Source organism: Phodopus roborovskii, unplaced genomic scaffold, assembly GCF_943737965.1.
Source record: "Phodopus roborovskii unplaced genomic scaffold, PHOROB, whole genome shotgun sequence".
NCBI classification, from domain to species: Eukaryota; Metazoa; Chordata; class Mammalia; order Rodentia; family Cricetidae; genus Phodopus; species Phodopus roborovskii.
Window position 1 is genome coordinate 250,824 of NW_026126571.1, and position 14,661 is coordinate 265,484.

Consider the following 14,661-nt stretch of genomic DNA (forward strand, 5'->3'; position numbering starts at 1 on the left):
TGGGGCCCTCTGGCAAGCCAGCTTAGCCTAACCATTTGGGCCCAGGTTCTAGTGAGAGATTGTCTCAGAAAACAATGCAAACACTACAGAGACATTCCACTCATATGGGCCGATGAGCAAGGGGGCGTTGGTCCCCACTCAGCTGAAAGGACATAGTGGTAAGCAGAGCGTTTGGAGGGCTGGTTCAGGACTCTTCTAAATGGATACCATAGGGCTGAGTACATGGTTGAGCAGAAGACAAGCTCCAACTGGAACAGGGGTTGGGGACCATGAATAAAGTAGCTATGGAAAGTAATTGAGAGAGAGAGAGAATGTTTCATCAGAAGATCCGGAGATAAGGCACGGAAGGAGCTGTGGGACCAAGGTGGTATTTGGAGTGGCAGAAGGACACACAGGGGCATCAAAGGCTCAGTAATGTATGTGGCGAGGCAGCCATGAGGGCTGAGCCAAAGGGTGAGCCCAGAGTTGCTATGAGTTCACTGTTGGCTCTGGCTAGTCTGACATTCGGTGTAGCCATGTGAGGAAAGCAGGTCTAGTGGCAGCCTGCCAGGTGGCCAAGGCAGGGAAGCAGGATGAGTTGGGGTTGAGTATCAGTTGGGAGGAGCAGGACACATGGCCAGAGGTGCCCAGAGACACGTGGATGAAAGCAGGTGCTAGAGCAGGGTGGGACCTGGAGAAAGAAGGCAAGCAAGCTAGGAGACATGGCCCAAGATTGTCCATGTAAAGACTGATGAAATTTCCCAGAGTCACTGACTAGCTGTTGTTTGTGGAAGAGGGTATCATGGGGGTCCCCTGAAGTCAAATGTCAAGTTGACAGACATGGGAGGGTTGATGGATTTTGACTCACTTGTGATTAGCTTATGAATCATGGAAGGAACCAGCACAGGAAGCCCTCTGTATCCCTGGGGAACACGATTACCTGAAGGAGAAAGTCTGTGATTGCTAGGGTGGATCCCCAGACTTCTGAAGTGCCCTTAGGAATTCAGTTTGTGGGCAGAGCTCTTATCCTTTTGATAATAACTGTCTGGATCACTTTGTGACTGAGTAATTGGAATCCCTCAGCCCCAGCACAGACACAGAATCCCATCTTACATGTTCCCATACTATGCTTCACTTTTACAGTCACCTTCACCTGCTTCCAGCCTGGTCAAAGTGTGTACTGGGCTTCCATCTCTAAGCTTACTGACCTTGCACTGGAACATTCTAGTGTCATAGCTCACTCTGTATCACAGGACAGATTACCAAGTATTCTGTTACCAGGACCCTGTGGCTGGTCTCTGGTATCCCTGCACCTGGTTTAGTATGATGGGTGACAGGCTTCCTGGGTGCTCTGGATCTTGCTTCTGCCTCCCATGCCTCTGGGACTCTGTTACATCATTCATGGAAGAGACCACATATTAGCATCACTGGGAGGATTAGCAGCAACTGTGGAGGCTAATGAGCAGAGAAGTCAGCTAAGGACCTGTTACAATGCTGGCTCTGATGCAGTGTCCGGGTGGGGCTCAAGAATCTCTACAGCTAACAAGATCCTTCCTAAGTAATGAGTTGCTGCTACTGCTAGCTCTAAGGCCATCGATGAGTATGGAGGACAGAAGACAGAGTGTATTGGCCTCAGTCTAGATGATTTTCTGAGACAGGCTGGATGTATGGCCAATGTCAGGGATGGGGGCAAGATATGATAGCTTGGTCTGCCCTTTGGTGGATCTGATGCTAGAGGCTTGGTCTACAGGAGAGCTCCTCTGTGATTTAGGGCTGGAACAGAGATTTTCATGTGTGACTGTGGATAAACCTGCTGCCTTCTATATCTTTGCTACTCTATAGTTATTCCAGAGTGACCATGCTGAGGGGGAGGGGGCTTGGAGGAGGTTATAGAGAGAGACCTTGAAAGAGCCAGGGAATGTCTGTGGGAGGGGTTAGGGGAACCTCTTGGGGATCTGAGGGGTTTGAATGTCTGGGCCCCAGGACTAGGCCTGGTTATGCCTTGCCTCCTGCCACCCCTCCCCTGGCCTGCCAGCACCCTCTGGAAATCCTCTCCTTGGAAGGAAGGCCCTGTCTGCTCGTTAGCACCAGCAGCAGGGGCCAAGCCTGGCTCCCTCCTCAGAGCGGGAGGCCCTGGCTCAGTCTGCTAAGTGTCTGCTGTCTCCATCCCGCGCATTATTTTATTTTCATATTATTCTTTTTCCAGCTAATATCCTGGCATTCCCAAAGACACCGGGTTTCATAATCTTCCTGGCGTTCCCAGGGAGCTGGGAATCGGAGCACAAAGCCACTATTATAGCGAGTTCCATCAGCCTCCTCCTTACCCCACACCCCTTGCTGCCGCCACAGCCACCACCGCCCGGCTCCCACCCAGTCACCAGTCACCCCCTCCTGACGCCACCAGCCTCTCTGGGAACTCTGGCTTCTGGGGATGAGCTCACGGAATCTGTCCTGTTGCCCTTGCCCTAGGCCTGCCCTCCAGGCAGGAGGATTTTTCCAAGCCCTGCCTCTGCAGCTGACTTTGCTAGAGGGGCAAGGCTTCCTCAGTTGAAGAGGCAGCCTGGCTGGGAGGGAGACAGGAGACAGGCCTGAAGTGCATGCTGGTGGCCTTGGTGCCTTCTAGAGCAAAGACTTCTGTATTCAAGGGTGTATGTATGTGAGCCTTGGAGCTGCAGGAGCCTTGGGAAGTTGGATCTCTCTCTCTCTCTCTCTCTCTCTCTCTCTCTCTCTCTCTCTCTCTCTCTCTCTGTGTGTGTGTGTGTGTGTGTGTGTGTGTTCTGCCCTTTGGCAGATCTGATGCTTGTGTCTGTGTGATGGTTAAATTCTGGTATCAGGCCTCTGGCCTTATTTATTCCTCTAAGGCATCCAAATCCCCAAGAGAGAATTACTTAATCTTTTTAATCATGTGCCACAAATCATGGCACATAGTAAAATACATGTTTCCCTGTATCCTACAGTGATCCTGAGTGACTGGATGCTGACATTAGCCCATTTTATAGCTAGGGACAACTGAGGTACTGAAACTTACCTCTATCCACACATGGCTCTTTAAATTCTTTTCTAAAGTAACCAGAATAAGAAAATACAATTCCTGTCATACTGAGTGATGCAGCTTTGGAGTAGTGATGTCACTGTCCCTACAGATCATTCTTTGGTCTCCGAATGTTATCACAGAAGAGAGATGTTTGTGTCTGTCCTAGTCTTCCTCTCTCTGATTCTTGACCAGGTCACCAACTGCTACTGTTACCCTGGCTTTCACTAGGGCAGCGTGTCTCTTTTGCCACATCCAGGGTTCCTTGGGGGTAGCCTAGGGAGAGAAGATGCGAAGTGTCAGGAAGATGGCACTTGGCTAGCATCCTTGGTTATCCTTGCTCCTGCATTCCAGACAGGTAGTCAGGGCCTTGTGTATGCCAGGCAAGCACTCTACTGATTAAACCCCATCCTATGGGCTCTCAACCATCTGAAATCATCACTTGCTCCCTATCTGGCATTGTGTTAGCTGGAGCTTCAGGGCTGATTCCCCATTTTAACAGAGATCTCCCATCCTTCCTGTTTTCCTGCTGGAGAGGACAGTTTAATTACGTCCCCTAAATATGTGGGCCCTGTATGTGTCTTGCTCTAAACTGGGTTTTAAGATGTTGAGGCCCCAAGGGTGTGTACATGAAAACAGCTGGAACTCCCTAAATGTAGTGATATATTATTTATGATTTATTAAAGCTTGCCTGAGGATTCAGAAAGCAAAGTCAGCCACAACCATAGAAGCTAGGCACACACCTTTAATTCCAGGAACCAGAAGCTAGGAGGAGGTGGTACACACCATTTATCCCAGGACTCAGGATTAAGGGGTAGATGGATCTCTGTGAGTTCAAGGCCAGCCAGGTCTACGCAAGAGTGAATTAGTCTAAAAGAGAATTATAGCTCATATCTTTAATACCAGGATTCATGAGTCCTCATTCAAGCTTTAATAAATCACAAATAATATATCACCACACCCAAGTATGATATCACAGTTGCTGGTCTATGATCCTCCATTCTTAATTTTTTTTCTTTTTTTTAAAATCTGGCCTAGGACATTATTAGCAGTCATTCTAAGAAACCAGGCACGAAGAATCAGGACACTTCCAGGCAAAGTGGGACAGACAGTTGTTGAAATTCTTGAGGCAGCTGGCATGGGAATGAACCTGCCTTGGATGTCTCTGCAGGGAGGACACTAAGCTTGAGTCAGCCCACACGTGGCACTGTGCACTCTCCAGGTTGCCTGGTGCCTTCCTAGTCCATAGGTCTCTCAGGCGGTAGTTTTGCAAAGACTTTAGTAAAGGCTTTAGCGGCTGATTCCAAACCCTAGTTCCAGCTGCAAATTAAATGGGGTTGCACCCTTGCCTGTTATTCTACTTAAGACCTGATTGGGAAGGGAGTTCTCCAGTCCACTCCCTCTTTTAAAGGGCTTTCAATCCTGGGTCTGGGCTGCTGTCTTCTGTGGGGTTTCTGTATAAGTGGTGGCAGCTAGGGCAGTGTCCTGGGTCTGGGTATGACTTCTCCTGGCCCTAGGCTGGCACTCAGCACTTTGTAGCCACTTCAGCACTTTGCTTAGGTGCTCTGAACTGATGGCTTTGGAGGCTCTACCCTTTAACTACAGGGAAGATATAGACTGTTTTGGTATTCTCACCCATTGGACAGGAAAGACAAGAACACAGCAAAACCAATAACCTCCCTTCATAGAGCAGTGTTAACAAATCGTGGGCCACAGGCCAATCTGACCCCTGGCCTGTTTTGGCAAATAGCCAGTGTTACTCCTTGATGACCTGGTGGGCATTGCACCTGTGACAGACTCTGTGTAGTCCTCAGGAGTGAAGGATGCTTGTGGATGTTTCTCATGTCCTAGGATACACACCACAGGCTACCACACCATCTGTGGCCACCGACTCTGTTTATAGATGGCTTTGTCTAACCAGCCCTAGGAGGCAGGCTCTATTAGAAACCCATTTTGAAGAGAACTTGTTTTAGTTGAACTGACTTCAGATGCCAACCAAGGTAAACTCTGTCCTATGTCACCATGTTATTCCGATGTCCCTGTAAAGCTGGTGATGAGGACAGAGGGATGATGGTGACAATCTGGAAGGTCATCAGAGGGTTATGCTGGCCAATGTTCACCTGCTAGCTCTCCACAAAAAGCCAAGCCAGGCTCCCCAGAGTCAGGCTTGGGGCATGTGCTGATTTCTGTGCGGGCAGTTCCCAGATGTTTGCAGGCTTTTTTTCTTTGTTTCTTTGGTCTTTTTAGTCAGAGACTCATGATAATTTTGGCTGGCCTAGAACTCTTGCTGTAATTTAGGCTGCTTTAGAACTCCTGTTCTCTCTTGTCCTGGGTTCCCAAGTGGCAGTGCTGTGGGAATGTGCCACCACCTGTTTTGAAATATCCATTTTTTGAGTTGTAAGTGTAGAGTTCTTTTCTGTCTAATAACTGCCTTGCAAAACTATGAGTCTGAAATTGACTCTGGGATGTGGAGCACCCTGGGGTCTCTGGTCCTATGTGCATGAACAAAGGGGTGAGTGATGCTTAGTTCCTGTTAGTAGGATCCTTCCCAGCTGTACCAGGCTCTTCTTTCTTCTGCCTCCTGTCCTGGGGTAGGAGTGGTCATCTCTGGAAGGAGGAAGAGAATAGCCACCTTTGCTAGGCTACACTTACCTGGCAAAGCAGGGTTTCCCTTTTGGTACCAACAAGCCCTGGAGGCCTTGCTGATTCATTGCTTGCAGCTATCGTGTGGCATCTGAAGTACCGTCGGAGCCTTTTAAGCTTGTGATTGCTCTGCCCTACCTCTAGCTTTCCTCCTTTTCTCCCTCCTACCTCTCCACATGGGTGCTGATAATGTCCTCACTCAGGGCTCCTTTTTGAGGCTGGAGCAAGGTGGTATGTGACTCTGAAGGAACCTCAAGCATGCTGAGTCTTTTCTAGGTCTCCACCTCATTTGGATAAGGGAGGGGTCCCTTTTGTAGGCATGTCTCCCCCAGAACCTGCCTACCTCCTTTTGGTGGAAGGTCTTGGAGGTCAGCCCCAGCTTGGGCAGGCCCAACAAGGCTTAGCTTTATCTGGAGGGAAATGTAGGTGCACTCCATAGCATCTCTGAGGCCCAATTTCTCCTTCTTACTGCCTTAGGCTCCTCCAGGGATCCATGGCCTCCTGCCGGGCAGCAGTGGGTTGGAGGCTGCCCAGTTCCCCCCAGAGGGAGCCATAGGATCCGCACACAGCTTGCCCTAGGACACAGTGTGTGGCCACAGACAGCATGGCTGCCAGCCCTACCCTGGGAGTCTCCGCATGAGCTATGGAGTGAAGAATGTGATTGTGGGAAACCCAATGCCCTAGGCCAATAGGGCTGGGCAGGGATGGGTGTGAGGGGCAGATGGGCAAAGACCTGAGCAGTGGCATCCTATGAAGTCTGGTATTTACAGACCCCATTAGGAATCCCCTCCCCAGTTTTCCCCACCTGCCAACTGAGCCCTTCTTCACCTTTGATTACTCAGTACCTATTCCAGGAAGCCTTTCCAAAAGGAACATTCCAAAAGCCCTCCTCTGCCCTTCCAACATACAGAGCTGTTGGTTACAAAGGCATCCTGGGGGTTCCTGCTGTGGCATTCAGACCCTGGCCTCCTGAGGCGAGGGGGACACTGCTAGCCATACAATTTACTACCTCCTGTCAGGGATTTTGGTCTCTGAACTGCCCATATTGCCCTAGCCAAGGGCTGGCTGGGGTTTCCTTTACTGGAGCCATCTCTGGGCCAGGTATATGGCTGAGGACATGTGATATAAAGGTTGCCTGTGCATACATTTCCTTGCATGCATCCCTTCAGAAAACAAACAAGCAAGGTAGGGAACCGCTGGAGGCAGACAGCCAAGAAGGTGCCTGTGCTTCTGCAATGACTAAAATGAAGAAAGACCTTAAGTTAGTACAGCAAAGAGGATGTGCCGATTGGGAAGGACAGGCAGTGCAAAGGTCCTATGGCAGAAGGAAGAAGATGGACACAAGGCATTTAAGAAAACTACAGGGGAGGGGGTGGAGGTTAGGGTGAGGAATTGATTCACACAGGACCGCAGAAGTGACAGTGTTAAATAGACACACTGAATGCCAGGTACCTACTGAGGGCTGTGGGTATGCCATCTGGCTTAATTAAACCAGGTAATTAAACCAATGTTTCTACACGAGGGGTTCTGTCTCTTTCTTGGGTGACACATGATAGTGTCTGGAGACACTTTGGCAGTCCATAACTATATAATCTAGCTAGGTAACATGTTCAGGACACCAGTGGCCTCACCATTGTAGAGTGTTCACAAGACCCAAGTTAAACTCCCGTCATTTCTCACAGATGAGAGCCAGGATTCCAGGAACTCGCCATTGGCCATGCCAACTATCCTTCCTGAATCCACCCTGGGAACTCCAGGCACAAGGTTATCCTCCTGTATTACTGTAACTGGGCATGGCCTGGGCATGGCCCTCACTGGGCATTGGCACCTAGAACACGGGTCTTTGTCCTGGTTTCTGTCCTCTGACTTGAAAGGTCCTGGGGTCCAGCTCTGGGGATGGTCCCTGGATTTGGGTACTACAAAGTGATGGTGGTGAGGGCAGGGTATTGCCAGTTGGCTAACCGGTGCTAGTACTGCCATGCCTTCTCTCACAGATGGCATCTCTTTGGGCTCCTTCCCTCAGGTTGGCCCTGAGAATTGCTTTAGCTCCAGTCTTCCCTCTGGAGAAAGGTGCTTTTCAGGAGAAAGCAAGCCTTGTCCTGGGCTAGAGCCACTGGCTCAGTGAATGTCCCTGAGCCTCCTGTGTCAAACACTGTTGGAGGTGCCTGGCCATTGTGGTACCTGGAGCCAACACTGGCCTTGATCAGAATATTTGGCATAAAGCCAGCATATCAGACACCAGTGTCATGAAAGGAGCAAAGCCGTATGAGTCTATAAACTCCCTTTAGGGTGTACAAAGGTGCTGTGAGGGCGTGTTTTTGTGCCCCTGGTCCATTTGAGATGTGATGATATCAGCTTGAGTGGTGTGTATGGGGTGAGAAAGGGGTCTCAGGATGTCCCTGCTGTTTGAACATGAGTGGGATGCTAAAGACCCAATTCAGTGCCTACTGAAGTCAATAGGGCTGCTTCCCTATGTTCTCAGACATTAATGGGGATCTGTTTAGAGTGATGTCCAGACCCCCTGGGAGGACCAATGGCCATGGGATGTAGAGATACTGACTCTCTTTCTCATGTGTGTATGTGTTCGGGGGACTCCAGCGGTGAGTCATAGCCAGACTGGGCTCTGGATTGTCCCTCTGCCTGGCTCTAGGAGTGTATCTGCCCTGCCTCCCGAATTGCTTTCCCCAACTAATGCCTGCCTAAACCCTGACACAGGAGAGGTGAAAGGTAGGACCCCACTGGTCCCAGATTAGATGGAGGTGGCTGGAGGACTCTAGGGACCATGTGGGATGATTGAATCCTCCTTAGGAGGCAGGACAGGTCAAGGAACCCAGGTCCCAGGTCCCAGGTAGGACACTACAAAAGGAATTCTAATAGGCCCTGAGCCAGGCCAGAACACCTGGCCCAGCCCCTGTGTAATCTCAGGGAGGGGGAATCCCTCTTCTGATCTCAGGCTTCAGGCCCAGTGTGTACATATGGACCCAGAAAGTGCTCCCAGAGAGAGGCACTGTGAAGGGGGAGGGAGGTACAAAGAATGTGTGTACTGGTAGCTCAGCAGAGAGTGATGCATTGTGTCCCGTGAGGCGACAACTTCCCACAACTGCATGTGCTCACCCAGTACCCTGCCTGCTTGTAGGATACCTGTGTGAGGCTAGGCTGAGGACAAGGGGCTGGAGCCCTGTATTGTCCATCCCGAAGAGCTTGGACCCTGTTCCTCACTTTAGCAGTGGTAGGAGCATCAAGGTGTGTGTGTGTGTATTGTGTGCATATGTGTGTGTGTATATCTGTGTGTGTGTCTGTGTATGTGTGTCTGTATGTCTATGTATGTGTCTATGTTTGTGTGTGTGTGACTGTGTGTGTGTGTGTGTATGTGTGAGAATGTGTCTGTATGTGTCTCTGTGTGTGTCTGTGTATGTGTGTATGCATGTCTGTATGTCTGTGTGTATGTGTATGTGTGAGTGTGTCTGTGTGAGTCTGTCTGTATGAGTGTATGTGTATGTATGTGTGTTCTGTATGAGTGTGTCTGTGTGAGTGTGTGTCTCTATGAGTGTGTGTCTGTGTATGTGTGTACGTATGTGTGTGTCTGTATGTGTGTGTATTTGTGTATATGTGTCTGTATGTATGTGTGTCTGTATGCCTGTGTGTGTATGTGTTTGTGTGAGTGTGTGTCTGTGTGTGTGTCTCTATGAGTGTGTGTGTGTGTGTGTGTGTGTGTGTATGTGCACACGTGTTATATACCCTGAAGTGAACTGTATGCCTAGGGGCCATGAACCTCACATCCAGTATCCTCACCTGCTTTTCTTGTGTCCTTGTGACTTATGACTGTATTTTTGCTAACTCTCTTAAGGCTTGCTCCTGCACTGGTCTCCCTAAGTCCAGATACCCTGCTCTATGGTCAGAGATGCTGAACTCTGTACCTATTCTGGACAGCACCAGACGGCAGGGTACAGGCCAAATGCTTTGCTTCTCCTGAGGAGACCCCAGGACTCCTGGAATCCCTACCTGCCTGGGATGCAGGATCCTAGATGTAACTTCGGTCTTAACCTGTCTGTTGTGTAATACCCTTTAAGTTATTCTGTGTGTGTATGTGTGTGTATGTACATGTGTGTGTTAATGGTATGTGTGGTATATGTGTGTGTGGTGTGTAATGTATATGGTGTGGTGTATGTGTGTGTGGTGTGTAATGTATGTGGTGTGGTATATGTGTGTGTGGTGTGTAATGTATGTGGTGTGGTGTATGTGTGTGTGTGGTATGTTGGGGTGGTGTATGTGTTGTGTGTGGGAGAGGTGTATGTGTGTGGTATGTGTGTTGAGGTGGTATGTGAGGGGGTTGTGTGTGTGGTGTGGTATAGTATGTGTGTAGTCTGGAAATCAACCTCAGAGGTTATTACTCAGGAGTCACCTACCTGGTTTTTAAGACAGAGTTCCTCACTGCCCTAGGGCTTTAATTAGGTTAGGCTTCCTGGCTCTGTATCCCCAGCATTGGGATTACAGATGTGGGCTGCCACATCTGGCATTTTTATATGAGTTCTAATGATAAATTCCTATCTTTGTGCATGTAAGGCAAGTACTTTACTGACTAGGCTACTTCTGGAGTAATTATGAACAAATAGAAGTATATATATGACCATCACCCCCAGTCTAGCTACACACTGTGTAGCTTCTGTCAGCCTCCCCATAGCCTATGCCTCACTTCCTTAAGCTCAGGACTTGCTTACATGCTTTGAGCATATACTGTGTGCTCTGTGGTGTCCGAAGAGCTACTCATCTATCTTTAACAGGCACAGCAGCATTCAGGCAGAGTGAACCCCTCCCAGTTAGGGCATACTGTAGGTCAGAAGTAGCAGCTTGAATCCTTTGAGGCTGTCCAATCCCAAGGAGAGAGACAAGGGAGGAGGGCTGAGCTGAGCACTGTATAGCTACTTCTGATATACAAAAATTGATTCTTCAGACAGTGCTTGTCTGACATCACAGACAGTTAGTGACAGGCAGCATCAGAACTCAAGTGCTCCAGTTTTAGCCATGTTGAAACTGTAGCCAAAGGAAGTGTGTGTGTGTGTGGGGGGGGTCGCTGTACTCTTCCCAGTGGTGAGAATCAGAGCCTATGCAGCTGCAGCAGAGCCTTGATGCATATCTTGGGACAACAGAGGAGTATGTTCCTCCTGCATGTGTGGTATGGGCCCTTTGCAAGGACAGAATGGGGGAGACCTTGTCTTAAGCATAGTTAAGGCCAGTTGTGGGGAGCATGGCTTGCCTGAAGCCCAGGCCTAGGTTGAGGGCAGCAAGCCTCAGCGTGAGGTGGGAGAGATGAGGCAAATCCCTCGGTCTGACCTTCAGGTATAACTCTCTAAAGAATTTCTAACCAGAGCTGGTTCTGGTTTGGAGGTCTGTATGTCGAAAGTAGGAGGACGGACACTCAGGAGTGATTGGGAGCAGGAATCCAGGGTCAGTGTTCTGTTTTGCCCTGATAAACCTTGTGTCCCCAGGGTGGCATGGTGGATGACAAGAGCGAAGATTCCATGTCCGTTTCTACCCTGAGCTTCGGTGTTAACAGACCCACAATCTCCTGCATCTTTGACTGTAAGTTACACCTGGTGGCATCTGAGTGTGTACCCATGGCATTACCCTTGGAGTGCAGTTCCATAGTCGGGAATATGTATGTTGAGGCTCTAGAGATTTGATTCTGTGCTACCAGGCCAGTTAGGTCTTTTGGTATGTGTGCCTATGCACATGTGGACGTTTATGTCTATGTTGGAGATGGGATGTGTGGATCATTCAAGTCCCTGTCACCATGAGTTTGGTCTCCCTTTCCCTCCTCCCTTGTCTCTCTCCTTGGGATTGGACAGCCTCAAAGGATTCAAGCTGCTACTTCTGACCTACAGTATGCCCTAACTGGGAGGGGTTCACTCTGCCTGAATGCTGTTGCCATTTCCATATTCAGCCAGAGTCTGCTTCCTGGGGCAGATCCTCCTCTTCCTATAGCTCCAGCCCTTAGCAACCCTATTTATCACATGGCATCTCTGTTTCCTCCTGAGTGAAGATGGGAACCGCTACCATCTGCGTTGCTACCTGTATCAGGCCCGAGACCTGCCAGCCATGGACAAAGACTCCTTCTCAGGTAGGTGGAAAAGGAGGAGGAGCCTGTGTCTAGCAGGATCCTTGAGTCTTGACTTCAGTGAGCACTAGATACTGTTTCCAGGTCCTGATGTTTCCTCCTCATCAGGGCAGCTGAACCTCAAGTGAGACCTCAGCAGGATTCAACTTAGCTGATTGTCTTTTCCTTCCCAGGGGTCGTTCTTCGTTAGATCTCTGTGTCTATGTAGTTCACTGTGTGTAGCTCCCTGAGGCCCCTGCCTTCCCAGACCCAGCTTCATCCTGGACCCAGCTCCCAGGCCCTGACACTCCTGGACCCAACAGCTGCCTGTATTGCCTGCCTGGCCTGGAGTCCTTTAGGGAAGCCTTGGCTATACGGTTCTATGCATCTTCGCTTCAACTCTTTCCTATCCAGGTCACTCAGTTTCCTGCCTACCCTCCTTGTTCCCTTCCACTCTCTCCCAAGCATAACCCGACTTCTTATTCCCTTGTTTTGAAGCATAGACCCTGACAGATAAAGGAACCTGCCATCCTTGCCCCATCCGACAAGCATTTTGAGGGGTGGTGGCTGGGCTCTCACTGGTTTCAGCTCTGCTTGCACCCACTACTCACAAGGCCCAGCCCCACCAGCTTTGACCCACCATTGCAAGCCTCCTGCATTTGCCTGGCCTTTGCATTTAACGCCTTCTCAGCCTAGAATGCATTTCTTCCTCAGTTTCAACTTCAGGACCCAGATCGCATGCCCTCTGATTCCCCTAAGCTGAGTTGGTTACGACTTCCCCTGGGCTTGACGCCTCTGCAGTTCTTTTCTCTGCACCTGTGTCCACTGTGGGGCTCCGTGGTGTCTGTCTGCTGCAGCCTTCCCATCAGCTGTTTGCTCACATAGGGAGGTGGCTAGTTTTCCCTCTAAACACTCAGCACTGGAGATCTGAAGAACAGACATTTATAGAGCACACACAGTGTGCCTAGGCAGATACTGACAGCCAGGTGACTCACCTCCTTATTTTTGTAGGTAAAGAAATAGACTCAGGTGGGTTCCCCAAATTGCTTGAGTTGAAATAGCTGACAGGTGACAGAGTTGGGAATTAAATTAAAAAGTTAATGGTTAAGGAGGGCTGGGTTCCGTGAGATCGGCCTTCTGGTCACAGAATGGCTGCACAGCTTATAGCCACGTGCCTGGCCTTCTAAGCCCAGGCCCACTGGCCTTCCCAGAAGCTGGAATTCACATCTAGGTTCCTGTGCTCTCATTGACCTTCCCTCAAGCCCCACTCAGCTAAGCACCCATGGCTGGAGTACTTCCCTTCTGGGCTTTAGGGGCAGGTCCTGAGAGAGCCCTTTGCACATTGACATTGGCAGCTGGTTGCAGTTAGACATCTACAGTGGCTGTGTCTATGACTCTGACATTGGAACTGACACTAAGAAAGGTAGAAATGGACTGATTCCCAGCCCAGCCCTTCTCTTTTTAGTGGAGGGTATGTGCATGAGGGTGCAAGGCCATTTGTCTCCTGTGAACTGAGCTGGTTAAGGACCCCAAAGGGCCGGGACTCCCCAAGGATTGTAGCCTGGGGAACTGGAGCTTGGCATGTGGATCATGCAACAGGGTCAGCAGGCACTGGTCTGGGAGATGTCATACTTTCCACCCAGATAAACATCCCTTGAGCTTTGAGGGCGCTGCCCAGGGCTTCCTCAGAGGCCACAGGCTTCTGAATGAAAGGCCCAATTGAGCAGCTGCTGGAAAGGAAAACAGCAGCCAACATAGGGAAACCTATAAAACTCCGAGTGTTTATTTTCACTCCCAAACCCTAAACCAAAGCGATTTCTCCCCGGGAACTGACCCTGGGGCGGCTGGCTGCCCAACGCTGTGCCCAGCCACTGGCTGCCATATCTGAGGAACCTGGTGTTTGAAGCCAGAATGTCTGAGGCCAGGGGAGGGTCCAGCTGTGACTGCTACTGCTAGGAGCATCTTCCAGCTCTCCAGGGCCATGCAGCCATCTGCTTCCCACTTTTTCCCCACCAATAGTCTGGACATGGAGCTTGGAGGAGACACTTGTAGGGTGTTGCTGTTCCAGTGACCTGAGGGCTATACCTTAGTGGGGCTTACCCTTGTGGTTACATCTGCTCTCTAGACCCATGGAAAGCATCTGTGGTGTGTGCTTAAGTTGAGTGTATGCAGTAGGGATCAGGCAGCCAGTGTAAGATGCAATTAGTACCAGTTGATTGCTCTGATGTCTGCACAGGCTCTGCTCTAAGCTAAAAGCTGTGACTCCAACGGATGGAGACATCACTTGCCATCAGCTCTGTTCCTAACTCCATCTTAGCTGACCCTTCAAAGTGGCAGCATCATGCCATCTCCCAACACAGTCCAAACCCACATCTTGCTAGTTCTATGTACACCAGTGCTATTGAAGGGCAGAATCTGTCCTTTTTTTTCCTGTCCCCACTGAGACATGCTTCTGTATTGGATGGAGTCATGGTTCTGCTGACAGCTGCCACTCCAGACACAGGTCTTTGGGAACTGTTGCCTTACAACATAGTTTATTATACAGACTTTTTGAGGACCCCACAGGTCAGTGGGCCCAGAGGTGTATTTCTTGGCTAGCCCTGTCAAGGAGAGATGGCCAACAGGCCAGATGTTACACAAATTAATGACCCATGAGGTGAAGGATCTACTTATGAAGTCCCACATCCCTCTGCTGGCCTGCAGTCCCGTGAGTTGAAGTAATGTAGTTCTGAGAGATGTTCCTGCTAGGGCAGGTCAGTGTGAGGTCTGTTGAGGCTCAGCTTACCTGTGCTGTTGTCACTCCTGTATTTGGGTGTCACTGGGGACTTCCTGTTCTCCGGCTTCTGATGTCTGGCTGCCTCTTGACCCTCCCTCTTCTAATCCAGGCTTTCTATTCAGGTTGGCTCTGGCGTGT

General features: G+C 49.9%; 1 protein-coding gene across 23 annotated transcripts in view; it reads left to right on the forward strand.

The window, feature by feature from the left end:
* Dysf (dysferlin) overlaps positions 1–14,661 on the forward strand; it is a 183,464-nt gene that overhangs the window by 97,549 nt on the left and 71,254 nt on the right. For all 23 annotated transcript variants that reach the window (XM_051203114.1, XM_051203124.1, XM_051203126.1 and 20 more), the window contains 2 exons: positions 11,140–11,233; positions 11,694–11,771. In XM_051203114.1, coding sequence (XP_051059071.1) covers positions 11,140–11,233; positions 11,694–11,771 — 172 coding nt within the window. The remainder of the gene's footprint in view (positions 1–11,139; positions 11,234–11,693; positions 11,772–14,661) is intronic.